Source organism: Aquarana catesbeiana, linkage group LG11 (assembly GCF_042186555.1).
Source record: "Aquarana catesbeiana isolate 2022-GZ linkage group LG11, ASM4218655v1, whole genome shotgun sequence".
NCBI classification, from domain to species: domain Eukaryota; kingdom Metazoa; phylum Chordata; class Amphibia; order Anura; family Ranidae; genus Aquarana; species Aquarana catesbeiana.
Genome location: NC_133334.1, coordinates 252,255,048 through 252,280,992, shown reverse-complemented (window position 1 = coordinate 252,280,992; position 25,945 = coordinate 252,255,048). Strand labels below are relative to the sequence as shown.

Below are 25,945 nucleotides of genomic sequence, written 5' to 3'. Positions count from 1 at the left end.
AAACGGAGGTTGTTCCTTTCAGAACGGTTCTCTAAATCATCCAACTTGGCTCTGAGGGTCACCAGCTCATCTGTAACCGTGCATACTGTAGCAGCTGAGGGGTGCACTGTGTCCTCTAAGGAGCTGATACATTCTTCTGCCTCCCCTGTCCTTTCCCACAGGTTTTGTATATCCTGCTTCAGTAGGGAAAAATCAATATGGATGCTTTCCATTTGAACAGTGAGGGAGGCTTTACAGTCTTTTATAGCCAGCATTATTTCTGCCAGTGTAGGCTCATCTAGAGAGGGGCCAGGTGAATTGCAATCCGCTGAGCATGTAGGGGTGTTAGGTGGTCAGCCTGGGTGCGGAAGGCTGTAGGCAGAGAGTCACTCACCCCCTGTGCAGAAAGCTGAGCTGAAGTGAGAAAGGGCTGCAGCGTGGCTTCATGCATGGCTGAGGGATCGGTGCCCTCTTGCCTTCTAAACCGAGCCAGGTGTTCTGCCGCGGACTGGGGCACAGGTGGCCTGTATTTATTCACATCATACCTGGAACGGGTACCAGCCGTCCTTAGAAAAGGGGTCAGTGAAACTTGGGAGAATTTTGGACTCAGGATGCCTGCAGGATGAGAAGATAGAGCCGGAGCTGTAGATCTAAACAGCCGCTCTCATGAACCTCAAATGATTTGTAGACTTCCTTGCAGACTCTGAGGAAAAGCAGGAAGATGAGAATTCTGGGGCGTTCTGCACTATAGTTAGAAGAAAGAAATTAATTTTATTCACGATTTATCAAATCAGAGGTGCAGTGATCCAACAATTTATTAACCTTAAATTACAGAATGGTGTGTGTAACCATTTGTAGACTGGTGTTTTGCCTTAAAAGACATCTTTGTCAGAAATAAGCCCACCTACCTGTACACAATTCTTCCTCTCTAGGGATAGTGTCCACACAGATGTGTCCATGAGTCTTCTCAGAAGGAACTGACACTCTAATGTACCCAAGCCCTCTCACCAAGAAGGTTGACACTCTAATGACCCCAAAATCTCTCCCCCAAGAAACTGACACGCTAATATCCCCAAACACCCTCGCCAAGAAAGCTGACACTCTAATGCACCCAGCATGTTCACAACTCTAGAAGCCATTTTGCTTTGAGAAAATAGATTTTTTTCATTTTTTTTTCCATTATTGTACAGTCTTCACATATTAAAGCAGAACTAAACCCCAAAACAATATGCCATATATTGCAGATTACCATTCCTTAAAAGGTAGCTGCATTTGTTTTATTTTTTCAGTCTATGAATATTATAAGCAACTACATAAAATACTCTTTGTTCCTGCCAAAAATGCTGTGTCTGTGTCACCTCCTGTGAGCCAAGCAGTCTGATAACACAATCTTATCGCTTCTGTAAACTACTGATCCCATAAACCCCCTTACTATTGAAATGAATGGAAAGGCAAACCATCCTGGGTGACCACCATGAATATTGTAGGATGAGAGAGTGTCCCCACCCAGGGGGCAGGAAGTATGTTACCAGCATTTCCTTCCTGAATTATGTTCTATTAGCAAGAAGCGCCATCATGTGAGGACAGAGAATCTTCACCCGAGAAGTAAAACAGTCACTGGCCGGATAGCAGCATACAAAGATTTAATAGTAAGGTGCAAACATTGCTAAGGTGAGCAGAGCGCAGAAAACACTGCTGGTTCAGTCCCATCAGGATCTAATGTGAGCGGAGTGCAGAATTCACCGCTGCTGGTTCAGTCCCATCAGATTCTAATGTAAGCGGAGCGCAGAATTCACCGCCGCTGGTTCAGTCCTGTCAGATTCTTCAACTGGAAAAGAAAAAGAGTTCGTGAGAGCTGGCACCGGTTCAGATGTGAAAGATATTTCATATAAATGAGACAATGCAGGATTACATTGGATAGCTGGCAGTTTTTAATAAGAGAAGTTGTTTTAATATCAATGGCCAAAGGAGAAAAAGAATAGAGGAATTCTGACTTGCCTGTAAATTTCATATGTTGGAGGACAGGACACCGGCAGAATATTCATACACACTGGGTTATAGGCATGTACCTCCAGGTGATTGGACACTGGCAAGCATTTAAAAACATTACAACCCCCCCCCCCCCCCTTTTCCTTCTTGGGCGTCCATAACCCTACCAACCTCCGCAAGTCCTAAGTTTTGTACTAGGCAATGCAGAGCAACACAGGAATAGAATGTCCTATGCTGTACTCAAGATTTGGAACTTACAGGTAGGTCAAAATTTCTCTAAAATTAGAGAAGTACAGCCAAAGCTCGTTTGAATGTACTCCTCCTGTGGATCACAGGAGTACAGTTCGTTCTGCACTCCTGTGACCGGTTTTGAGCTAACGGCGGGCTGAAGCCCACTCTGAGATGACGTCACAGAGCCGGTCCAGGATTCGGCTAGATCGTGACAATGAAGTCGGGATCTGCCAACATGACTGGACCGGCCCTCCGCTCAACATCTCAGCGAGTCGCTGAGAGCCTGAGCCGGCTGCTCCCACCCCCTTCACAGCTCAGCGCGAAGGGAGGAATGGGTCAGAGCAGAGAGTGGTGACTGACAGTCACCAGCTCTCTGCTCAGGGAGCCCTGAGAACTGAGCGATCGGCGCAGTATTTGATCACTTAGTTCTCAGTGTAAGAGACGGCATCAGACTGGTGCTGCATCCACCTTGGCAAGTATGATTCGGGGGGTGGAATGGGGGAGTCCATACTTTTCTTTTAAGGCGTACAGGCAACTTATTTATACACCATAGGAAGTCCCCAAGCAAGTCCAATAACAACAGGGGTTAAAGAGGAAGTAAACTTTTTCTGCTGACATTTACCTATAGGTAAGCCTATAATAAAGGCTTACCTATAGGTAGTGTAAATCTCTCCTAAACATGTACGGTTTAGGAGATATTTACTATACATGCTACTGGCTACGTCACTGGCACATGAGCTCTGAAGGAACGGCCTCTGGTGCCGTTCCTTCCGAGCCCTGTGCCGTGAACGGCGTCTCCCTCGCAAATGTGCGGGAGTGATATCATCGTGGCTCCGGCCACTTACAGTGCCAGAGCTCGCAAACCCAGAAGTAACTCCAGGAAAGATGTCAGCCATTTCAGCGGTGTAAGGCTTCGTCCTAAGGTAAGTATTTCATAATGAGCTAGGATGCGATGCATCCTAGCTCATTATGCCTTTGTCTTACATGTTTTTTTTTTTTTGTTTCTTTTTTGAAATATACAACCTCTTTAAAAGACCCCAGGTTTAGAGTGCCCCTACAAAAACCTTGCAGCTGAAAGCTGCATCCACAGAAGATTGGACCTCCACTTAGTAAAATTTGGAGAAAGTATGAACTGAAGACCAAGTGGTGTCCTTACATAGTTGGACGACAGAGGTTTGGTGCCTAAAGGTCCAGCGTGCTCTACCACAGTGGTCCCCAACCTCCCCAGTACTAGGGACTGGATGCACAGATGTCAACCCAGGGGAAGGGGGGTGGTGAAGGTGGTTGCGTTGCAACTTGTCATCTCAAGGGTGGGGTGGTGGAGTGTTCGGGGTGCAGCCTGTCACTTCATGGGGGGGGTAGACAGGGTCTCGCCAGTGTTCCATATGAGATTCTGTTCCCAGCCCTGCTCTCCTCCCTCACACACAACCACAGTGAGGGGAGGGAGATGTGCTACTATTAGAAGGGGAGTGGACACCCTCTGGTGGTCAGAGGGTGGCAGTGCAGGTTGTGCTGGCTTGCTCTGCCTGCCGCGTGGCCTGGACCGGAACCTGTCTATGAGCCAGGGGGTTAGAGACCTGCTCTTACCTCAAAAAAAAAAAAAAAAAAAAAAAAAAAATCTTTAAAAGGATGAATCATCAGCAGGAACTACCCCAGGCACTAACCAGTCCATGCCAAAGGAACGCGAGGGGGTACTAACTTCATCTATCATGGTGAGCTCTGTCACTAAAGTCCTTCGGGGGCTCAGCTCTCCAGCTGGTGTCTATGCCTTAGACCTGCATAACACCCTACTGGTCCTCAAGGCAATATATCATTGTGCAGGGTCCAGTGCCAACTGCAAATGCTAAAGGCTGTCCACGCATGTCCAGGTATCATTCCTTTGAGTGCTGAACAGTAGCATTACAAAAGGGTTCCAGAAAAAGCTAGTCTCCTAATCCCAGATAGAACCATTATGAAGCTAGCTACTTTTCATCCAGAGTTGACACAGACATGATCATCACCTAAGAGAATAGCAAACAAAACTGAAACCTAGACCTAGGGGAGGGGCTATGCCCAGGATGGGATTTCGTTTCCAGTGTCCAATCACCCCATCAATCTTATCTTCGTGGATAGGAAGATGCTCTGTGTCCCATGATGTACAATAAAGAAACATATATACGAGGAGGGTTCTTCTAAAAGTTCCTGCACTTATTTAAACTCTATAAACCACTTCAGTACTGGGCACTTTCACCCCCTTCCTGCCCAGGCCAATTTTCAGTGCTGTCGCAGTTTGAATGACAATTGCGCGGTAATGCAACACTGTACCCAAATGAATTTTTTTATCATTTTCTTCACACAAATAGAGCTTCCTTTTAGTGGTATTTAATCGCCGCGGAGCTTTTTATTTCTTGCTAAGAAAAAAAAAAAAAAAAACGAAAAAAGACCTGTGATCGGCTCTCCTCACTTCACACTCTGTCAGTGTGAAGAGAGGGGGGCCGATAAACGGCACTTCCTTGTTTACATGTGATCAGCTGTGATTGGACACAGCCGATCTCGGGAAAGAGCCTTGGCTCTTTACCCATGTGATCAGACTCGTGCCATGTCCCAGGATCGCGGCTAACCCGGGCACCTTCATATGACGTCGTCCCAAAACAAAAGCCGCACTGCTCCGCAGTCATTTTACTATACAGCTGGCTGGAAATGGTTAAATATAAAAAAAAAAAAAAAAGTGTGGAAACTTTTTGAAGACCCCTTGTATTTTTAGTTATTTATTCACCAAATACAAATTATTCACCAGTATTCGCTCTAAGCCTGACAGTACTCACCGTAACAGCAGCTCCCATCAGCCCCTGAATGACAGCTTCCCCCGTGGAGGACACCTACAAAGACATTACAAATATGACAATTCTCCTCTGAAATTGGTTCTCTTTCTATAAGATGTATTCTCTATATAGCTAATATCTGCTGAGTAAGGCTGGATTCACATCTATGCATTTTTAGTGCTTTTTGCAGATTTGCACTACAGTCCATTTAACATGGTTTCCTATGGAACATGTTATGTAGTGCAAATATGCAAAAAAGCACTAAAAATGCATAGATGTGAATCCAGCCTAAAGCAGGACATGCATCATCCAGTACATGGACGAGGTATCTGTGGGTGTTAGTGGGAGGGCTGTGTTAGCTCACCGCCTATAAGACAAATCTATGGAAAGCCTGTGAAAGCAGACGATTTCTCTGTACCTGTTTCATAGAATTGCCAGCAGTCATGGCATCAGATATGCGGTTTTGCAGGAAGTTCCAGGTATCCTCGAAGTCTGGAGAATTGTCTTGCATCATGACCAGCTCTGTGGTGTTATAAATGCCTGCAAGAACTGCCCTGCGTGTGTACCAGCTGACCTATGGAACAAACGCCCAGCCAGTCAAATAACAATACTGTATCTCTGAACTCCCCCTTTACTACTCAATGGTGCACTCACATCTGTAGACTGGTCGCCAGCATAATGCCAGATGTCATCCACCATGGTGGTCAGTAGCTTTAAGCTGGTAGGAATATTTTGTGGTAAGAGAAGAATTCCCAATGCCTGGAAGAGAGATTCAGCAATTACCACATGTAACGTCACTCCTACTGAGCAGGACACCCTTCCAAAGCCACCCTCTGACCCGTTATTCAAGGACATCCTCTGCCCTGTTATCTAGAGATGCCTTCTCACCCGTTAATCCAAGAACAACCTCTCGTATGTTCTCCAAAGGCAACCTCTCACCCGCTATCCAAAGGTGACCTCTCTCACCCGCTAGCCAAACCCTGCGGTTGAGTCGCAGTTTTACGGCCCCCAATCCCTACCCCCTTTACCTGCTGATGCAGCATCCAAAGTTGTACACGTGCCGCAGCAGGAATTAAGCCCCCTGTTGCTTATGGTTGGTGCTACTTCCTGCCAGTAGTGACCCATTCAAGTAAATAAGGCCACGCTACAAGCGCCCAGCAACTGCATGCTTCTGCTCGGTCCAAGGGGTTAAAATAGGTGGTGAGAAAGCAACACAATGCTGCATGCTTTAACCCCTTGTTTGCTGTACTGCACAAGGTTGCAGGGCATTTGCAGAGTGGTCTCATTCATTTGAATGGGTCATGCTTGACAGGTGATACAAGCATCAACCATGATAGGGCGTATAACTCTTGCAGGGGCATGTGTACACCCCTGGCCACCAAAGATAAAGGGGGTGCTGTTAGGGCGGGGGTGGTAAAAAAAAAAAAAAAAAAACACACATCTTATCTATGGGGTTTTACCACACTACAAATGTAAATGTGCTGCGGTTTACCTGCACCCCAGGTGCAGCGCAGTGCATCTACAACTTTCCTGCGCTACTCTATAGACTTCTATTATATCCTGCAAGTGTTGTGCACTTTCTGAAAGCGCACCAAAACTCCTGCATTCAGAAAGTTGACCAAAACCGCAGGATATAATAGAAATCTATGGCTAAGCGCAGCAAACCTGCAGGAAAGCTGCAGGTACACTGTACTGGACTCACAGTGTGGGAAAACTGCAGCACATCAGTGTAAAAGTACCCTATACTATTATTCCCCGTGTATTCCTTCACACTGACCTGAAGAGCTCCTTTTTCCTGCTGCTGGCACCACTCTGGAGACCGCTATCTGGAACAAGAGGTGTAGTGCACTTGCTATCACTCCGCATGGGACAGGAGCCAGCACTACAGAGGAGGCACTGGCTTATGCGGCTCTTGCTCCCTACTACAGCTCCAACTTTACAAGTAGTCCCTCTGCGTTGCACTCTCTTTGATGTTTTGGAATAGTGGGTCAGCAAGCCCAGACCGCGATCTACCAGTCACCTGGCTGCGATCTACTGGTAGACCACGATCTACGGGTTGCTGATCCCCGCTCTACATACTCTGAAGGGGACCCCCCCCACACCTCCCTCCACCGAGTGGGGCAGACTTGTCCCCTGTACCTGAGGCCATTGTCCAATATAGGGGATGAGCATCCTCAGACGAGCTTCCAAAGCGTCTCTTATGAAATCAGCTTTTGGTTTCTTCCTGAAACAAAGGAAATGAGAAGACAGTTACCAAGATGTAAAAATTCTTTAAACTCCAGGAGACAAAACATCCGACCCTCCACTCTACATTAATGGTAGATTTTCCTTCCTCAACACACAGCGACATCCCATTGTACATGGTGTGACCTGTATATAGCGAGCGTTCTGTACATGGTGTGACCTGCATATAGTGAGTGTCCTGTAGCTGGCGAGACCTTTATATAGGGAGTGTCGTGGGGATGGTGAGACCTGTATATAGCGAGTGTCCTGTAGATGGTATGACCTGTATATAGTGAGTGTCCTGTACATGGTATGACCTTTATATAGTGAGTGTCCTGTACATGGTGTGACCTGTATATAGTGAGACCTGTATATAGCGAGCGTCCTGTATGTGGTGTGACCTGCATATAGCAAGTGTCCTGTACGTGGTGTGACCTGTACATAGTAAGGGTTGTGTACGTGGTGTGACCTGTATATATTGGGGGTTGTGTACATGGTGTGACCTGTATATAGTGAGGGTTGTGTACGTGGTGTGACCTGTATATAGTGAGGGTTGTGTACGTGGTGTGTCCTGTATATAGTGAGGGTTGTGTACGTGGTGTGACCTGTATATAGTGAGGGTTGTTTACGTGGTGTGACCTGTATATAGTGAGGGTTGTGTGCGTGGTGTGACCTGTATATAGTGAGGGTTGTGTACGTGGTGTGACCTGTATATAGTGAGGGTTGTGTACGTGGTGTGACCTGTATATAGTGAGGGTTGTGTACGTGGTGTGACCTGTATATATTGGGGGTTGTGTACATGGTGTGACCTGTATATAGTGAGGGTTGTGTACGTGGTGTGACCTGTATATAGTGAGCATTGTGTACGTGGTGTGAACTGTATATAGTGAGGGTTGTGTACGTGGTCTGACCAGTATATAGTGAGCATTGTGTATGTGGTGTGAACTGTATATAGTGAGGGTTGTGTACGTGGTGTGACCTGTATATAGTGAGGGTTGTGTACGTGGTGTGACCTGTATATAGTGAGGGTTGTGTACGTGGTGTGACCTGAATATAGTGAGGGTTGTGTACGTGGTGTGACCTGTATATAGTGAGGGTTGTGTACGTGGTGTGACCTGAATATAGTGAGGGTTGTGTACGTGGTGTGACCTGTATATATTGGGGGTTGTGTACGTGGTGTGACCTGTATATAGTGAGGGTTGTGTACGTGGTGTGACCTGTATATAGTGAGGGTTGTGTACGTGGTGTGACCTGTATATAGTGAGGGTTGTGTACGTGGTGTGACCTGTATATAGTGAGCGTTGTGTACGTGGTGTAACCTGTATATAGCGAGTGTCCTGTACATGGTGTGACCTGTATATAGCGAGTGTCCTGTACATGGTGTGACCGGTATATAGTGAACGTCCTGTAGGGGGCACTCACTCAGCGTTGTTCAGTTGCACCAGTTTGTGCTCCTCCTCCAGCAGTTGGACCAGTCTGGCGTTGCAATCGGACACAAAGTGCAGGACAAGCTCACTCCCGCCGTTCTCGAACATTCCCGCTGCAGCCACAGATAGGTCCAGAGCCTGCGCAGAGGGGAACTCGGGTTACACAAAGCTCCGGCACTACAAAATGAAAAGTGAGCGGAGCACAAAACAACGGATTACCTTGGCGCCTTCAGCAATGGCCTCATTGCTCCACCCATACTGCGGTACAAAAGCCACCGCTGCAGATAGAATGCGTTGCTGCAGCTGCTCCTCGCTCTCGTAGCCTTCGGACTCGTCTCCGCCTTGGTCTGTATACCTAAAGAAGGACAGGATGGGGACCTCATGTGACCAGACTGAGAAGAAGTGAAGAAGCCTAGCCAGAAGAGATAGCAATCTATCTGGACACAGGAAAGGGGTGATTGGACCCTACCTGGGAGGCGGGGAGCTCTCCTCTTCAGCCTTGTGAACGGAGTCAGTGTGATCAAATGATGGCGGAGGCGTCTTCTGATCCTCATATCTGAGGGGCGAAACCCACAAGTGGCGCGCTGAGCACACTGCCAGGCCTGGAAGGTAAAAGGAAGGAGAAGACAGCCAATCAGAAAAAATAAGACGGAAGAGGGGGAGGGGGGTGGCGGGGTATATTAGGTAGAAGTGCAGAGGAGTAATGGTGGTATCTGGGGTAGAGGTTGAATTGGGGGGGGGTAATGGGGTATATTTTTGGTGGAGGGGGGTAATGCGGGGTAAATTTGGTAGAGGTTGAGGGGGTGGCGGGTATAGGTGGTACAGGAGGAGGGTGGAGTAAAATGGGGGTGGGGATGTGATATTTAGTGGAGGTGGAGGGAGTGGGGGTATATTTGGAAGAGGAGGAGGGGTGCGGGTACTTTTGGTAGAGGTGGACGGGGGTAATGCAGACCAGTGGTGGCTGGTGCTCAAAATTTTTTTTGGGGAGGGCGCAAACAAACTGAAAAATACTGAAACCCCCCCCAAACAATTGCAGCCTCACTGTGCCCATCAAACGCAGCCTCACTGTGCCCATCATAGAGGTGGAGGGCAGTTAATGGGGGTATATTTAGTAGAGGAGGAGGGTGAAGTATAATGGGGGTATATCTGGTAGAGGCAGAGAGGGTGGGGGAATAAATCTGGTAGAGAAGGGTAATAGGGGTATATTTGGTGGAGTATAATGGGGGTATATACAGTAGAAGGAGGGTGAGAGAGGAGAACTGAGGTCAGTTGGGGGGCTCAGTAAAGTTGGGGGTCATTTAGGGGTGAGTGGTGACGTCATTCATTGCCGACACTTCCTGGCGAGCGTCCTCCGTGTCACCGTACCCTCTCCCTATCCTCACCCGCTCCTGGGCGGCCCCTCAGCAGTAGAAGCCCCGCCCCGCTCGCTGCTCTCAAAGCCCGGAGAGCCGCCATAGTGGTAGTAGCCGGGAGGGGGCGTGTCTTCTGAAGGATTCAGCGAGAAGACGTCGTTTCCGGGAGAGAGAGCGAGAAGGATCGGAACCGGAAGTATTCGGAGAGGAGCTGCAGGTGAGTCGCAGAGCGTCCTAAGGGGTAAGGTATGTCATGTGATCACTACTAGAGGGGTTGTTTCCCATAGCAACCAATCACATAACTACCCCTCCTCCCCCATACACAGCTGTGAGGTATATACTGAGTCATCTGTATGTATACACTGAGGGGATTATTAGTATCAGCATTCCTCCATATCTCACTATTTTGGGAAATTCGCTCTCTATTCTGAGAGCAACTGACCACCCCAAGCCCAACGGTCCGCCCGTCGTCCCGAGCCCGATAGCCCACCCATCGTCCCGAGCCCAACGGTCCGCCTATCGTCCCGAGCCCAGTGCCCACCCGTCGACCAGAGCCCAACGACCTGCCTATCGTCCCGAGCCCGATGTCGACCCAAGCCCAGTGCCCGCCTGTCAACCCGAGTGCAGAGCCCGCATGTCGACCCGAGCCCAGAGCCCAACGGCTTGCCTATCGTCCCGAGCCCGATGACCCGCCGTCGACCCGAGCCCGATGACCCGAGCCCGCCCGTCGACCCGAGCCCCAGAGCCCGCCCGTCGACCCGAGCCCCGAGCCCGCCCATTGTCCCAAGCCCAGAGCCCAACTGCCCAGTTCAGAATCACTGGCCAGATAGGCTCTGTACTCAATAATGTATATAGAATGTACAATGTGTGAGTAAATAATGTACATCTCTCTCATCTGATGTAGGATGGGCAGTTTAGGTGACTCCGTGTCACCTGGTCAACATGTGGCAGTAACATGGGATGGCTCCTCCTCCATAGAGAGTCTTCAGGAACTTGTAGCACAAGTGCAGACCGCAGTGGCCCCAGATGGGAAGGTTTCTGTAGAGAATGTGGAACGCCTGTTGATGTGTAAGTTTTACTATAATCCTCTCCTCTGATGGTACCTCTCGCATATGATAAAAAGATGTCCCCTCTTCTCCGGTGTACTGATCACATCCTCTCCTTATAGCGGCTCACCGTGATTCCTGCTTTGATGGCATCCTCCTCGGTTTAGTTCCGGGAAGTACAACTATTCACAGTTCTGACATTCTGGTGGAAGCAGCTCGAATTCTGAAGCCGGGGGGTACAATGATCATCCAGGAGCCGGTGGATCTCCAAGCCGGTGAGATTTGGGTTTGTGGTATAGGGATTATTACTCCCTCTGTGGTTGGTTGTGTTGGATGCTCCCATTTGCTAATAACTTGTTGTGTGCACTTTCCAGGTCACCTGATAATATCAGAAGGCATAGTGTAGTCATTGTACCCTCCAATATCTGCATACTTCCTGCCTGACATCTCACCTCATATTGTACATTGCCTCTCTGACATCACGCCTGACGTTGCGCGCTTCCTCTCTGACGTTGCGCGCTTCCTCTCTGACGTTGCGCGCTTCCTCTCTGACGTTGCGCGCTTCCTCTCTGACGTTGTGCCTGACGTTGCGCGCTTCCTCTCTGACGTTGCGCGCTTCCTCTCTGACGTTGCGCGCTTCCTCTCTGACGTTGCGCGCTTCCTCTCTGACGTTGCGCCTGACGTTGTGCGCTTCCTCTCTGACATTGCGCGCTTCCTCTCTGACGTTGTGCCTGACGTTGCGCGCTTCCTCTCTGACGTTGCGCGCTTCCTCTCTGACGTTGCGCGCTTCCTCTCTGACGTTGCGCGCTTCCTCTCTGACGTTGTGCCTGACGTTGTGCGCTTCCTCTCTGAAGTTGCGCGCTTCCTCTCTGACATTGCGCGCTTCCTCTCTGACGTTGTGCCTGACGTTGTGCGCTTCCTCTCTGACGTTGCGCGCTTCCTCTCTGACGTTGCGCGCTTCCTCTCTGACGTTGCGCGCTTCCTCTCTGACGTTGCGCGCTTCCTCTCTGACGTTGCGCGCTTCCTCTCTGACGTTGCGCGCTTCCTCTCTGACGTTGCGCGCTTCCTCTCTGACGTTGCGCCTGACGTTGCGCCTGACGTTGCACCTGACGTTGCACACTTTCTCTCTGACGTTGCACACTTCCTCTCTGTCGTTGCGCCTGACGTTGCACACTTCCTCTCTGTCGTTGCGCCTGACGTGCACACTTCCTCTCTGTCGTTGCGCCTGACGTGCACACTTCCTCTCTGTCGTTGCGCCTGACGTGCACACTTCCTCTCTGACGTTGCGCCTGACGTGCACACTTCCTCTCTGACGTTGCGCCTGACGTTGCACACTTCCTCTCTGACGTTGCGCCTGACGTTGCACACTTCCTCTCTGACGTTGCGCCTGACGTTGCACACTTCCTCTCTGACGTTGCGCCTGACGTTGCACACTTCCTCTCTGACGTTGCGCCTGACGTTGCACACTTCCTCTCTGACGTTGCGCCTGACGTTGCACACTTCCTCTCTGACGTTGCGCCTGACGTTGCACACTTCCTCTCTGACGTTGCGCCTGACGTTGCACACTTCCTCTCTGACGTTGCGCCTGACGTTGCACACTTCCTCTCTGACGTTGCGCCTGACGTTGCACACTTCCTCTCTGACGTTGCGCCTGACGTTGCACACTTCCTCTCTGACGTTGCGCCTGACGTTGCACACTTCCTCTCTGACGTTGCGCCTGACGTTGCACACTTCCTCTCTGACGTTGCGCCTGACGTTGCACACTTCCTCTCTGACGTTGCGCCTGACGTTGCACACTTCCTCTCTGACGTTGCGCCTGACGTTGCACACTTCCTCTCTGACGTTGCGCCTGACGTTGCACACTTCCTCTCTGACGTTGCGCCTGACGTTGCACACTTCCTCTCTGACGTTGCACACTTCCTCTCTGACGTTGCACACTTCCTCTCTGACGTTGCACACTTCCTCTCTGACGTTGCACACTTCCTCTCTGACGTTGCACACTTCCTCTCTGACGTTGCACACTTCCTCTCTGACGTTGCACACTTCCTCTCTGACGTTGCGCCTGACGTTGCACACTTCCTCTCTGACGTTGCGCCTGACGTTGCACACTTCCTCTCTGACGTTGCGCCTGACGTTGCACACTTCCTCTCTGACGTTGCGCCTGACGTTGCACACTTCCTCTCTGACGTTGCGCCTGACGTTGCACACTTCCTCTCTGACGTTGCGCCTGACGTTGCACACTTCCTCTCTGACGTTGCTCCTGACGTTGCACACTTCCTCTCTGACGTTGCGCCTGACGTTGCACACTTCCTCTCTGACGTTGCTCCTGACGTTGCACACTTCCTCTCTGACGTTGCGCCTGACGTTGCACACTTCCTCTCTGACGTTGCTCCTGACGTTGCACACTTCCTCTCTGACGTTGCGCCTGACGTTGCACACTTCCTCTCTGACATGATAAGGGAGACGTTTTCGAGCCAACACAGTTTACTTTAATTTTATGAGAGAATGAAAACCTGATGTCACTGTCGCCTCCTTCCACTGTAATTTGTAGAGTGGAGTCATCCATGTAGTAGAGTGCCTGCTCCTTTGGCCAGGTGATGTCACTTCCCCGATATACATGCGTGTTGCTGATTTTTGTCTCTTCATTAGATCACGGCGCCCGACTGCGGTCACCGGCCCAGCTCTCCTCTGCTATCACCCTTTCTGGAATGACCAGCGTGACACAGGTAGGTGATGATGGGGTTGGCAATTTTCCTGGAGTCCAGGAGTAGACCTAGCATTGTATAGAGCTTGGCTGTGTGGTAGGCACTGTACGTTGCTCATACTTTATAACTGATTGACGTTGAAACCTCACATATGGTGTGTCATTCTTCCACTGCTACCCATGGGGTGGAATGCCATTATGTGTAACAAAGCTCCACCCCTTTTCAACACCTGCGTTATGATGTATGAAAGGTTATTTCTGTCCGGTGAAGAAAGGTCCACACTTCATACATCACCAGAATCCTTAATTTTAGCCAAAGAGATGGGAATATGACAGTCACATGCCTGGAAGGGAAGATATTCATCCTGTGAAGGAGATGCAGATGAGCAAAAATGGTCAGTGGCATAGAAGAATTCACATACAGCTGTTCTTCTCTGCCCGAGTTATTGATATTCAGGGATCAGAGAGGGAGTGATCACTGACTGGGTACTTCATAGAGGGAGTGGTCATAGCATCTGCTGTGTGTTCACGTTAGATGGGGGGGGGGGCTAGGCTGTCATGCTGTGGACTGAACAGACAGATTCACTTTATAATGCATTTTGTGAGGTTTGTTGTAGGGATGCGCCGATATATCGGCCACCAAGAATTATTGACAGAAAACAGGGTTACCAGCTTTTACCGATAATGGCTGCTGAAAGACACATGCAATTTTACCGCATTTATGGTGCATATTTCATAGGTCATGTGACTCGAAAACCGCATTAAAAAAAACGCCACAAGGGTTGCTGCAAGCGGGGTTTTTAGCAATGCAACGGAAGTGCAACAGATGAGTGTGAAGACATGCATAGAAATTAAAGGGATGCGTTTTTCTTGAGCTTTTTGTTGCGCTTTTTTTTTACCGCAAAAGCGCTTCAAAAACTGCTCAGTGCGAAAGCCGATAATGGCTGGAAATTCATATTCATTTAAATTCATGATATTAAAAAGTTGAATATAATACAATTTTATATATAGGGTTGTCCTGATACCGAGCATTTGCCCAAGTACTTGTACTCGGGCAAATGCTCCTGATGCTTCCGCTGATACCTAAACTGTCAGCAGTGATCGGCGCGTGGGGGAGTTACAAGCTTCTCCCCCCCGCGGCTTTCAGCTGCTTAGTGACATTCACCGCATCCTCCATGCCCTCTTCGTTCCTCTGTCCCCCTCCGCTGTCCCTCTTCGTTCCTCTGTCCCCCTCCGCTGTCCCTCTTCGTTCCTCTGTCCCCCTCCGCTGTCCCTCTTCGTTCCTCTGTCCCCCTCCGCTGTCCCTCTTCGTTCCGCTGTCCCTCTTCGTTCCTCTGTCCCCCTCTGCTGTCCCTCTTCGTTCCTCTGTCCCCCTCTGCTGTCCCTCTTCGATCCGCTGTCCCCCTCCGTCCCTCTCTCTTCCTCTGTCCCCCTCCGCTGTCCCTCTTCATTCCGCTGTCCCCCTCCGTTCCTCTGTCCCCCTCTCTCTTCCTCTGTCCCCCTCTCTCTTCCTCTGTCCCCCTCTCTCTTCCTCTGTCCCCCTCTCTCTTCCTCTGTCCCCCTCCGTTCTGCTGTCCCTCTCTCTTCCTCTGTCCCCCCCCTCTACGCTGTTTGAATGGACAGTCAGCTGACTCTGTCCATTTACATAACTGAAACATTGTAATCTCCTGTGATTACGATGTGTCAGTTTATGAATGGAGAGGAGCCGCTGTCTTCTCTCCATTCATTCTCAGTGCAGCTGAGGCTGCAGAGAAAGGGACTGGGGAATCTCTATCCTCGGTCTCTTTCTCTGTGTCAAGGAGGAGATATCAGGGGTCTGTTAAGAACTCTGATATCTCACCAATGCCCCCCAACAGGGCTGATTAAAAAAAAAACAAAAAACAACACATATTGCAATAAATAATAAAAAAAAAATATTATTGTAAAAAATAATAAAAATGTAAACAAAAAAAACACACAGACACCGTTCACCCCCCCCCCCTAAAAAGAAAAAAAAACCCACTGTCACGTGACATTTAAAAAAAGTATCGGTAATCGGTATCGGCGAGTACTTGAAAAAAAGTATCGGTACTTGTACTCGGTCCTAAAAAAGTGGTATCGGGACAATCCTAATTATATATAAAAAGATATATAAAAAAATGTTAGTTTCTCTCTCTCTCTGGGCCAACAAGGTATGGAATTGTTGTAGTGTGGAATGTGTTTGGCTGCCTCCATAGTGATGTAACTTCCTCTGCAGATCCTGAATGTAGCCCTGACAAGTGAACAGACGCAACATGTGAAGGAAACGCTCGGCCGCTCTGGGACTGACCTGACCTCCGTTAGAATTCGAGCTACAAAACCCAATTATGAAGTTGGATCTTCCCGACCACTGGCACTTCTCAGACGCCCTGTGACAGGTATGGGACCACATGGGAGAAATTGAAGGGTCCATCCTAGGGGGCCACAGGGGAATCATATCATGAAGAGCCCTTCTGAGAGGGCCATATGAGGAAATCGTATCATGAAGGTTCAGTCCGAGGGGGCCCACAGTGCTCAGGGGAATCGTATAATGAAAGGCCCATCCAAGGGGGCCACAGAGGAATCATATCATGAAGGGTCTGTCTGACGGGGGGTCACATAAGGCCGCACTGGGGAGTCTTATTATGAAGAGTCTATCCAAGGAGGGGCACAGTGCTCAGGGGAATTGTATCATGAATGGTTTGTCAGAGGGGGACTCAGAAAGCTGCAGTGCCCAGGGTACTCTCTTATCTTGAAGACTATGCCTGTGGGGACAACAAAAGGCTGCACAGAGGAATCATATTATAAAGGGTACACCCGAGGAGGCCACAGAAAACCACACAGGTTACTCATATCATTGCTAGTCTTGCATGCAGGCAATGAGATCACGTTATGCTGGGCTTGCTGCAGACAATTAAATCACATTATACTAGGCTTGCTGCAGGCAATGGTGCATTGTAATTATGGGGAGAGAAGGGGAGGCTGCAGAGGACTGCATAATTCCATAGATAGAAGATAATGTATGAGCCACAGAGTCCGATCTGTTTACATGCACCATGTTCATTCTGTGTTATAAAGGCAGCATGGAGGACTGTGTGTGGATGTCAGGTGATGGTCTGACTCTTCTCTTTCCTCTCTCAGGGAAGCCGGCTGTAGATCCAGCCGCAGTGAAACTCTGGACGCTGTCGGCAAATGATATGAATGATGAAGAAGTGGTGAGTATCACTGAGTGTCCTGTCTACAATCATACACTTAATTCATACACGTAAGATACAACTCTCACCAGGCTCTGGTACTAACTTTAACTGACACACATAAGATACAGCCCCAGCAGGCTCCTGTACTAACTGTAACTGACACACATAGATTAGATTGTAATGGGACACACAAGCAATGATGGTACTTCTCCTCTAAGGATCTCTTGGACTCAGATGATCTTCTGGATCCGGATGACATGAAGAAGCCCCTCCCCTCCACACTGAGAGCCCAGGGCTGTGGAGAGGGCGCTGAGAAGAAACGCAAAGCCTGCAAGAACTGGTAAGTACACTGCCTTCTGCACAGGGGCCCCCACAGAGACCCAATCTTCCCTATTGATTTGTAGATAACAGATCCTGCCTTTATGTCTAAGGTGTTGAGGAGGGATCCTGCCCTCATGTCTGATGAATTGAGGAGAGGTCCCACCCTCATGTCTGATGAATTGAGGAGGGGTCCCGCCTTCAGGTGTGGGGTGTTGAGGAGGGGTCCCGCCCCCAGGTCTGATGTCTTGAGGGGGGGTTGCAGCCTTCGTTAGGATTATTGGATGGTAACGAAGCTTGTAACATTTGATGTTGATCTCACACAGCACATGTGGATTAGCAGATGAACTGGAAGACAAAAAGAAGAATTCTGCCCCCACACCTACCCCATCAGCATGTGGCAATGTGAGTATGAAGTTGTTCTTGAAAGATGATTGGGATGTTATTCAAGAGGATGGAGTTTGTGTGTATGTATGATATATATTGTTATATTGGGGGGGAGGGTGTAATTAATAGAGGGATAGGAGACGACTGATTATGTGGATCTGGCAGCTCACTTCATTGCAAACATTTTAGGCAGCTGTGAAAAAAATGCTGTAAACGAAGAATGCCTTCAGAAATAGAAGTGTTAATAGTTTATGTTCATCAATTACCAAAATTTAAAGTGAATGAACAGAAGAGAAATCTAAACCAAATCAATATTTGGGGTGACCAGCTTTTGCCTTCAAAGCAGCATCAATTCTTCTAGGTACACTTCCATAGTTCCACAGTTTTTGAAGGAACTTTTGTTCCAAACATCTTGGAGAACTAACCACAGATCTTCTGTGGATGTAGGCTGCCTACATCCACAGAAGATCTGTGGAAATCCTTCTGTCTCTCTATGTAATCCCAGACAGACTCCATGATGTGGAGATCAGGCGTCTGTGGGGGGCCAAACCATCACTTCCAGGACGCCATGATATTCTTTATGCTGAAGATAGTTCTTAATGACATTGGCTATATGTTTGTTTGAGGTCATTGTCCTGCTGCAGAATAAATTTGGGGCCAATCACATGCCTCCTTGATGGTATAACATGATAGATAAGTGTCTGCCTGTATTTCTCAGCATCGAGGACACAATTAATCCTGACTAACTCCAACTCCATTTGCAGAAATGCAGCCCCAAACTTGCAAGGAACCTCCACCATGCTTCACAGTTGCCTTCAGACACTTATTACTGTACCGCTCTTCAGCCCTTCCCCAACAAACTGCCTCCTGCTACAGCCAAATATTTCACATTTTGATTCATCAGTCCAGTGCACCTGCTGTCATTTTTCTGCACCCCAGATCCAATGTTTTTGTGCACATTTGAGTCCCTTATTGCTGCATTGTTTCCTTGGCCGACCACTGCGTCTACAATCCTCTACATTGCCCTTTTCTTTGTGCTTCTTCAAAAGAGCTCAAACAGCACATTGTGAAACCCTAGTCTGTTTTGAAATCTTTGCCTAGGAGAAACCTTGCTGATGCAGCATAACTACCTTGCGTCTTGGTACTGTGCTCAGTCTTGTCATGGTGTATAACCTGTGACAGGAAACGGTCTTCCACAACTTCACTTTGGTAGCAGAGTTTGGCTGTTCCTTACCCAGGTTTAAGCCTCCTACACAGCTGTTTCTGTTTCAACCCACATATGAAATTGTTGATCATTAGCACCTGCTTGATATAATTGGTTACTCATACACCTGAGACTAATCCTACAAAATCCCTCACTTTGTGCATGTGTAGGAAAGGAATTGATGCTGGCTTAAAGCAAAAGGGTAGCCGCACCAAATATTGATTGGATTTAGATTTTTTTTTTTTCTGTGCGCTCACATTGCATTTTGTAAATTTATAAAATTAAGATTTATTTTTGAAAGCATTCTTTACAGCATTTCTTCACACCTGCTTAAAACTTGTGCACAGTACTGTATATGGCAGAAGGTTTGGGAGGGAAGTTTATTACTAGAAGGCTAGGAGCAGGAGGTGACAGATAATGTGGATCTATACACAATATGGGGGGGGGGGGGATAGGAGATGACAGGTGATGAAGCCCTGGTAGCTGACATCAGTGGTTTATACAATATTTCACAAAAGTGAGTACACCCCTCACATTTTTGTAAATATTTTATTATATCTTTTCATGTGACAACACTGAAGAAATGACACTTTGCTACAATGTAAAGTAGTGAGTGTACAGCTTGTATAACAGTGTAAATTTGCTGTCCCCTCAAAATAACTGAACACACAGCCATTAATGTGTAAACTGCTGGCAACAAAAGTGAGTACGCCCCTAAGTGAAAATGTCCAAATTGGGCCCAAAGTGTCAATATTTTATGTGGCCACCATTATTTTCCAGCACTGCCTTAACCCTCTTGGGCATGCAGTTTACCAGAGCTTCACAGGCTGCCACTGGAGTCCTCTTCCACTCCTCCATGACGACATCACAGAGCTGTTGGAAGTTAGAGACCTTGCGCTCCTCCACCTTCCATTTGAGGATGCCCCACAGATGCTCAATAGTGTTTAGGTCTAGAGACATGCTTGGCCATTCCATCACCTTTACCCTCTGCTTCTTTAGCAAGGCAGTGGTCATCTTGGAGATGTGTTTGGGGTCGTTATCATGTTGGAATACTGCCCTGTTCCCCAGTCTCCGAAGGAGGGGGTTCATGCTCTGCTTCAGTATGTCACAGTACATGTTGGCATTTATGGTTCCCTCAATGAACTGTAGCTCCCCAGTGCTGGCAGCACTCATGCAGCCCCAGGCAGACCATGACACTCCCACCACCATGTTTGAATGTAGGCAGGACACACTTGTCTTTGTACTCCTCACCTGGTTGCCGCCACACACGCTTGACACCATCTGAACCAAATAAGTTTATCTTGATGTCATCAGACCACAGGACATGGTTCCAGTAATCCATGTCCTTAGTCTGCTTGTCTTCAGCTGTTTGCGGGCTTTCTTGTGCATTATCTTTGGAAGAAGCTTCCTTCTGGGACAACAGCCATGCAGACCGATGCATTGTGTGGCGTATGGTCTGAGCACTGACAGGCTGACCCCCCACCCCTTCAACCTCTGCAGCAATGCTGGCAGCACTCATACATCTATTTCCCAAAGACAACCTCTGGATATGATGCTGAGCACATGCACTCAACTTCTTTGGTTGACCATTGCGAGGCCTGTTCTGAGTGGAACCTCTCCTGTTAAACCGCTGTATGGTCTTGGCCACCGTGCTGCAGCTCAGGGTCTTGGCAATCTTCTTATAGCCTAGGCCATCTTTATGTAGAGCAGCAATTTTGTTTTCAGATCCTCAGGGAGATCTTTGCCATGAGGTGCCATGTTGAACTTCCAGTGACCAGTATGAGAGAGTGAGAGTGATAAAATTCAAATTTAACACACCTGATCCCCATTCACACCCGAGACCTTGTAACACTAATGAGTCACATGACACCAATAAGGGAAAATGGCTAATTGGGCCCAATTTGGACATTTTCACTTAGGGGTGTACTCACTTTTGTTGCCAGCAGTTTAGACATTAATGGCTGTGTGTTGAGTTATTTTGAGGGGACAGGAAATTTACACTGTTATACAAGAAGCTGTACACTTACTACTTTACATTGTAGCAAAGTGTCATTTCTTCAGTGTTGTCACATGAAAAGATATAATAAAATATTTACAAAAATGTGAGGGGTGTACTCACTTTTGTGAAATACTGTATATAGTGGATAGGAGATGTCAGATGTTTATGTATTGGGGGTAGGAGATGTCAGATGTTTATGTATTGGGGGTAGGAGATGTCGGTGGTTTATGTATTGGGGGTAGGAGATGTCGGTGGTTTATATATTGGGGGTAGGAGATGTCGGTGGTTTATATATTGGGGGTAGGAGATGTCGGTGGTTTACAGATGATGGGTATTGGTAGCTCATTTTTTAGGTGTTTTCCTTCCCAGTGTTATCTCGGAGACGCATTCCGATGTGCCAGTTGCCCATATATGGGAATGCCGGCATTCAAACCGGGTGAGAAGATTCTCTTGAATTCCAGCCAGCTCCAAGACAAATTGTGACTTTCGATCTCTGTGTGTGTATGTGTATATAATGTTCAATAAAGATTCAATGTCACCTCTCTTGTGTCTGGCCTTCATTTAAAGTGACAGATGTGTCACATGATCCTGTTATGTGACAGCACTGATGAGATGGCATAATAGTGTGCCTTCAGTCATTTCCTCCTCATGCTGAGAAATTGGCACGTGATGTCAGGGCAATGTATTGATTGGATGCAGGGAGAGATCATCTGCAGGTCATTGATTGGTTAGGGTTACAGAATTCATTGTCAGGGATCAATGCTGGTATTCCATGACTGAGGGTTTATGTGCAGGAAGACATATTCCTCTTTTTTTCAGCACACTGTTGCATTCTGTGTACATACCGGCAGCCGCCACAGATCAGTCCTTATCTTCTGCAGCCAGGGGGACTCTAATCTCTTCTCCAGTCACTGGTTCTCTTATCTCTCCAGAAATACTTTATCATCTCTCATCAGCTGTGTTGAAGCCACTCACCCAGAAGCAGAATCCGAGGACTGCTGTCATACGGAGTGCAGTTACATTGGTTGGTGTAGTAATCATGCCTGTTATCTAGCAGTGGAAAGGTCATATAGTTACTCATTAGGCCCTGACACACCTTCATTCAGTACCAGAGTCCTCTGGTAGCAGGCAGTCCCAGTACACACGGAGATCTTACATGGAGGGACCAGTATCTGGGCCAGGTGAGTTCTGGATCATTCCTATTTCTGCCTAGCCTGAGGGGGTGGATTACACCCTGTATGAGATGTCCCATTATTTATTTTTCCTTTTACTGTAGTGATGCTGACAGGTCATCTACTAACAGGCAAGCAGTAGATCTCAACTGATGTGCAACTACAAGTCACATTATGCCCTGCTACTATTGAAGAATAAGTTCAAACTTTTATAAAAAAAAAATGCATCTTTTTGCAGGTAAAAAAAAATTTTTTTTTTTTTTTTTTTTACTTGAAGCCTATAAAGCATTGCACCCACGTTCAGCAGATTTGCGGGTGCCATGCAGGACTCCTGCAGACTTGGCTGTGTATCTGTCTGCTTGTACCGTGTATAGGCAGACAGATACACACTGACAGGAAGAGAGAATGAACTACCAAAGTGCTTGACAGCACCCTGGTAGTTCATTGAAACAAGCCGACAGCCGTAAAGACTGTCGGTACTTGTGGTTTCCCATTCACAGAACATTGTGAATGAATGATGTGGGCAGAGCCCCACCACATTTTCGAACAGTGACAGCGGGCGTCTGGAGAAGCTGCCTGCTTGCTGTCAGTGGGGGAGGAGATAGATGGAGAGGCTGCAGCAGCTGGAACATGTTCTATCCTAAATATGGGTGTAACATGTTCCAAAAGGTAAACATGCTTTAAGCTAAGGTGCTATGCGGGATGCTGGAATTAAAAGGACTTGTGCATTCACTGTAAAATCTTTTTCCTGGAGAGACACAGGTCACTGTTTTTGGGTTATTTTGCCACCAACGTGAGAAATGGACATTGACTAACACCAAAAAAAAGCTGTAGGCCAGCCCCAGTACAACCCCCTTGCCACTACTACATGTCTCAGTTCTGTAGCAAAGCAGTACCAAGAGCATGATCACATACATAACAGGGGATGGTCCCTCTATGGACTACAAGAAAAGTAACTTGCAGAAAATACAAAAAACATTATACTCTTTCTCATTCACTGAGGGATACAGACTGTTGGGGTGGCCAAAAGCAGCCCAACTAACTAGACTGCCTGCAGGATTTTTGTCACCCGATGCTGGCATCAGATGAGGCCTGATTAAACTTGTGTGAGCAGAAGGCCAAGGGGCAGCCTTACAAATCTAGGAAACAGCAGTCTGATGCCGAAAAGCCCAAAAGGGGCCCACATATCTAGAAGAGTGCAACTTAATAGGAAAGGGTGGAACCTGTTCATTAAAGCGGGGGTCCACCTATCTATCGTTTTTTTTTTTTTTTTTGAGTTAATTCACAAACTTTTCTTCTCAGCATTACATACTCACATATTGTGTGTAATATGTCTGCCTGTGTCAGATTTCGTCAGAAAGAATAACTTATATTATTCACTGCAGGCAGTTTCCATCTTCATTGTGGGCATTTGAAGCCCACAAGCATTTATTTCCTGGATGTGGTGAATGCTGTGCTCCCAGCATTCACCGCTCATTCCCGCACATGCTCAGTGGCATCCTGGGAAGCCTGAGACTAGCTCCCAGGAGTCCGGGAGAGGCTAGAAACACGCCTACTCCCACGGGAGGAGAACCAGGAAGTGCAAAGAAGAATAGAAAAATAAAAGGTAATTACGGCGATTTAAATTTTTTTAAACGGCATGTCAGCATCTAGGCAAGGAAGAGAATACATACAGATATTGTTCAAAATTTGGGTGGAACCCCGCTTTAAAACCATAGGCTTGTATGTGGTCTGTCTAAACCACTCAGAAATGGTGGAACGGGAACGCTGAAGCGCCCTTGCCAGAATGACAAAAAAATATATATATCTATATAGATATCAGCCTTTCTTAAAGCAGCCACTCAGAGACTCTGATAGCCAGAATCTCATCCAGGCAACGGCGGTAAATTTCCTTTTGGTGAACTGGAGCCAGCCAGAGGGACAGACGCTACCTTGGGTAGGAAGTAAGAAACTGAGCCTCAACACCATCTTGCCCTTATGCAAGACTAGGAAAGGTTCCTTCTGAGACATGGCTCCCAGTTCAGACACTTGCTTTACAAAGGTGATAGCAACAAGAAACACCAAATAGGCGCAACATGAGAGACAAGGTTCTTCATTAAGGAGTAAAAGGTCATTGGTCTCTGAAAAAATATGGCAAGCATGGAGACCCAACCTTTTGATGGTGCTGACATCCAAACGTTTGTCCAGAATCAGCTGTAGGAAGGTAAGGATTCATCCCACAAAGAATCTTCTATTCCTTGCATGGGGATAGACCTTACAAGAAGTAGATGTCCTAGCTTCTAACATTGTTGGAATTACCTGTCCAGTTTTTTTGTTGAATCTGGAGCCCAGTAGGTTTACATACAGTGTACCCCCACCTGGGTCCAAACTCTTCTGTCTGGGAAAGTCTGCCTGCCTAGGATGTAAACAAGTCTGAATCTTGATATACGCCGCTACTGTGGCATTGTCCAAGTAAATCCAGATCAAATGATCTACCAGCACAATGGTCCAAGGCTCCTGAACTGAGAAGGTGAAAACCTCTTCCTGCACTCAAGCATCTGAGATGCAAGTAGTCCAAGTGTCCACAAAGGTTTAAAAAATGTCACCCTACTTTGGAAAGTAGTGGTGCAACCTAATGCAGGGGAAGGTTTGGTGGACCTGGAGCCCAGGCCATGTGAGTGGGCTGGGAGCCAAGTTTGGTGGATGAAACAAAAGGGACTTTTCTTAACCACCAGTAATTAATGAAATTTACCGGGCTGTGGCTTAGGCAGCTTCTGCTGAGAAAGATGGGTGATCTTGCCACCAGTAGCATCCAGAGAAGATCTGAGGAGGGGTAATCCCTTTTGAGGGCCATGAAGATCATATGATTCTTTATAATCAGGTTCTACAGTCGGAACACTTTCGCCAAAATGTCCTTTGCATGAGATCTATGCAGGAGGTGAGACCGGAGACACAGGAAAAGTCCAGCAACCCATCACAACTATAGCTTAAAGTGATAGTAAAGGCTTTAAAAAAAAAAAAAAAAAAATGTTATACTCGCATGCTCTGTGCAATGGCTTTGCACAGAGCAGCCTTGATCCTTCTCTTCTAGCGTCCCCTGCCAGTGCTCTTGGCTCCTTCTCTTCTACCAGTGCCCCCAAAGCAAACTGCTTGCTATGGGGGCACTCGAGTGGGCCCAATCCTGAGCCGGGCTGTGTGCATCCATTGACACACACAGCATGGCTCAGCCCTGCCCCCCACTCCCTCCTCACAGGCTTTGACTGACAGCAGCAAGAACCAATGGCTCTCGCTGCTGCTGAATCCCCTGTGAGAAGAGAGGGAGGGGAGTAGAGCTACTGCAGACAGACAATGCTGGATCGATATTGGGCTCAGGTAAGTGTTAAAGGGGGGAGCAGTTTTTTTTTTTTTTTTAAAGTTGACCTTAATCCAGAGAATGCATCAAGGTTAAAAAAAAAGAACTTTTACCTTTACAACCACTTGTTCTAAACATTCTATAACAGGATCAACTGCAGTGCTCTTTGCTGAGTCAGCCCTGGTTTGGCAAAGCAAGGTCACAGCTACCATATTATGGGATAAAGAGCAGGACCTGCAAATTAGAAAAGAACTCCAAAGAGGATTTTTAACTGCTTATTGGTTGAGTCTTTTAAGACAGGTGCATCCTCCCCCAGCCCAGCATGGTGTTTGCTGGATGCAAGGATAATAAATGCTTGGGGGAAAACATCTTCTCTGTGTGCTTTATTAGAATAAGAGCACCTGTTGCAGCAAGCATGTGCAAAGTTTGTAGCTCTACATGGCTCCTTGCAAAGCAAGAGCAGAAGTGGGGAGATGCGTCTTCAACTCTGAATGGCAGAAAGGAGCATGGGAACGTGACACTCAACCCAGCAGATGACAGTGATCCTATCCTTGGTGGAAAGCAAAGCTTTCTAAGGTGCCCAGTGAA

The 25,945-nt window shown here is 47.7% G+C and overlaps 2 protein-coding genes across 4 annotated transcripts; one reads left to right on the top strand and one right to left on the bottom strand.

Annotated features, from left to right (window-relative positions):
• Window positions 1-1,605: 1,605 nt before the first annotated feature.
• Window positions 1,606-10,185, bottom strand: COQ9 (coenzyme Q9). Its single transcript, XM_073605598.1, has 9 exons — window positions 10,033-10,185; window positions 9,120-9,252; window positions 8,870-9,005; window positions 8,646-8,788; window positions 7,140-7,224; window positions 5,655-5,759; window positions 5,419-5,574; window positions 5,004-5,057; window positions 1,606-1,807 (listed from the first exon to the last, which is right to left on the bottom strand). The coding sequence occupies exons 1-9, from the start codon at window positions 10,103-10,105 to the stop codon at window positions 1,772-1,774; spliced, it is 921 nt and encodes a 306-aa protein (XP_073461699.1). The 5' UTR covers window positions 10,106-10,185; the 3' UTR covers window positions 1,606-1,771.
• Window positions 10,062-21,392, top strand: CIAPIN1 (cytokine induced apoptosis inhibitor 1). 3 transcript variants are annotated; one of them, XM_073605594.1, is made up of 9 exons: window positions 10,062-10,219; window positions 10,907-11,070; window positions 11,171-11,323; window positions 13,698-13,774; window positions 15,989-16,148; window positions 16,891-16,964; window positions 17,165-17,286; window positions 17,591-17,669; window positions 21,224-21,392. In XM_073605594.1, the coding sequence occupies exons 2-9, from the start codon at window positions 10,908-10,910 to the stop codon at window positions 21,335-21,337; spliced, it is 942 nt and encodes a 313-aa protein (XP_073461695.1). In that variant the 5' UTR covers window positions 10,062-10,219; window position 10,907; the 3' UTR covers window positions 21,338-21,392. The 3 variants fall into 3 exon arrangements, with proteins under 3 accessions (XP_073461695.1, XP_073461696.1, XP_073461697.1); XM_073605595.1 differs by having other exon boundaries at window positions 10,144-10,248; XM_073605596.1 differs by having other exon boundaries at window positions 10,157-10,243.
• The last annotated feature ends 4,553 nt before the right edge of the window (window positions 21,393-25,945 follow it).

What these genes read in the sequence shown, in the direction of transcription:
- COQ9 (XM_073605598.1), bottom strand. Translation starts at nt 10,105, where the DNA reads ATGGCGGCTCTCCGGGCTTTGAGAGCAGCGAGCGGGGCGGGGCTTCTA. An exon ending in GTGCAACTGAACAACGCTGA is followed by an intron (nt 7,225 to 8,645) that starts GTGAGTGCCCCC and finishes CCTTTGTTTCAG; the next exon opens with GAAGAAACCAAAAGCTGATT. An exon ending in CTGGCGACCAGTCTACAGAT is followed by an intron (nt 5,575 to 5,654) that starts GTGAGTGCACCA and finishes TTTGTTCCATAG; the next exon opens with GTCAGCTGGTACACACGCAG.
- CIAPIN1 (XM_073605594.1), top strand. Translation starts at nt 10,908, where the DNA reads ATGGGCAGTTTAGGTGACTCCGTGTCACCTGGTCAACATGTGGCAGTA. An exon ending in GCCGGTGGATCTCCAAGCCG is followed by an intron (nt 11,324 to 13,697) that starts GTGAGATTTGGG and finishes TCTCTTCATTAG; the next exon opens with ATCACGGCGCCCGACTGCGG. An exon ending in TCTCAGACGCCCTGTGACAG is followed by an intron (nt 16,149 to 16,890) that starts GTATGGGACCAC and finishes TTCCTCTCTCAG; the next exon opens with GGAAGCCGGCTGTAGATCCA.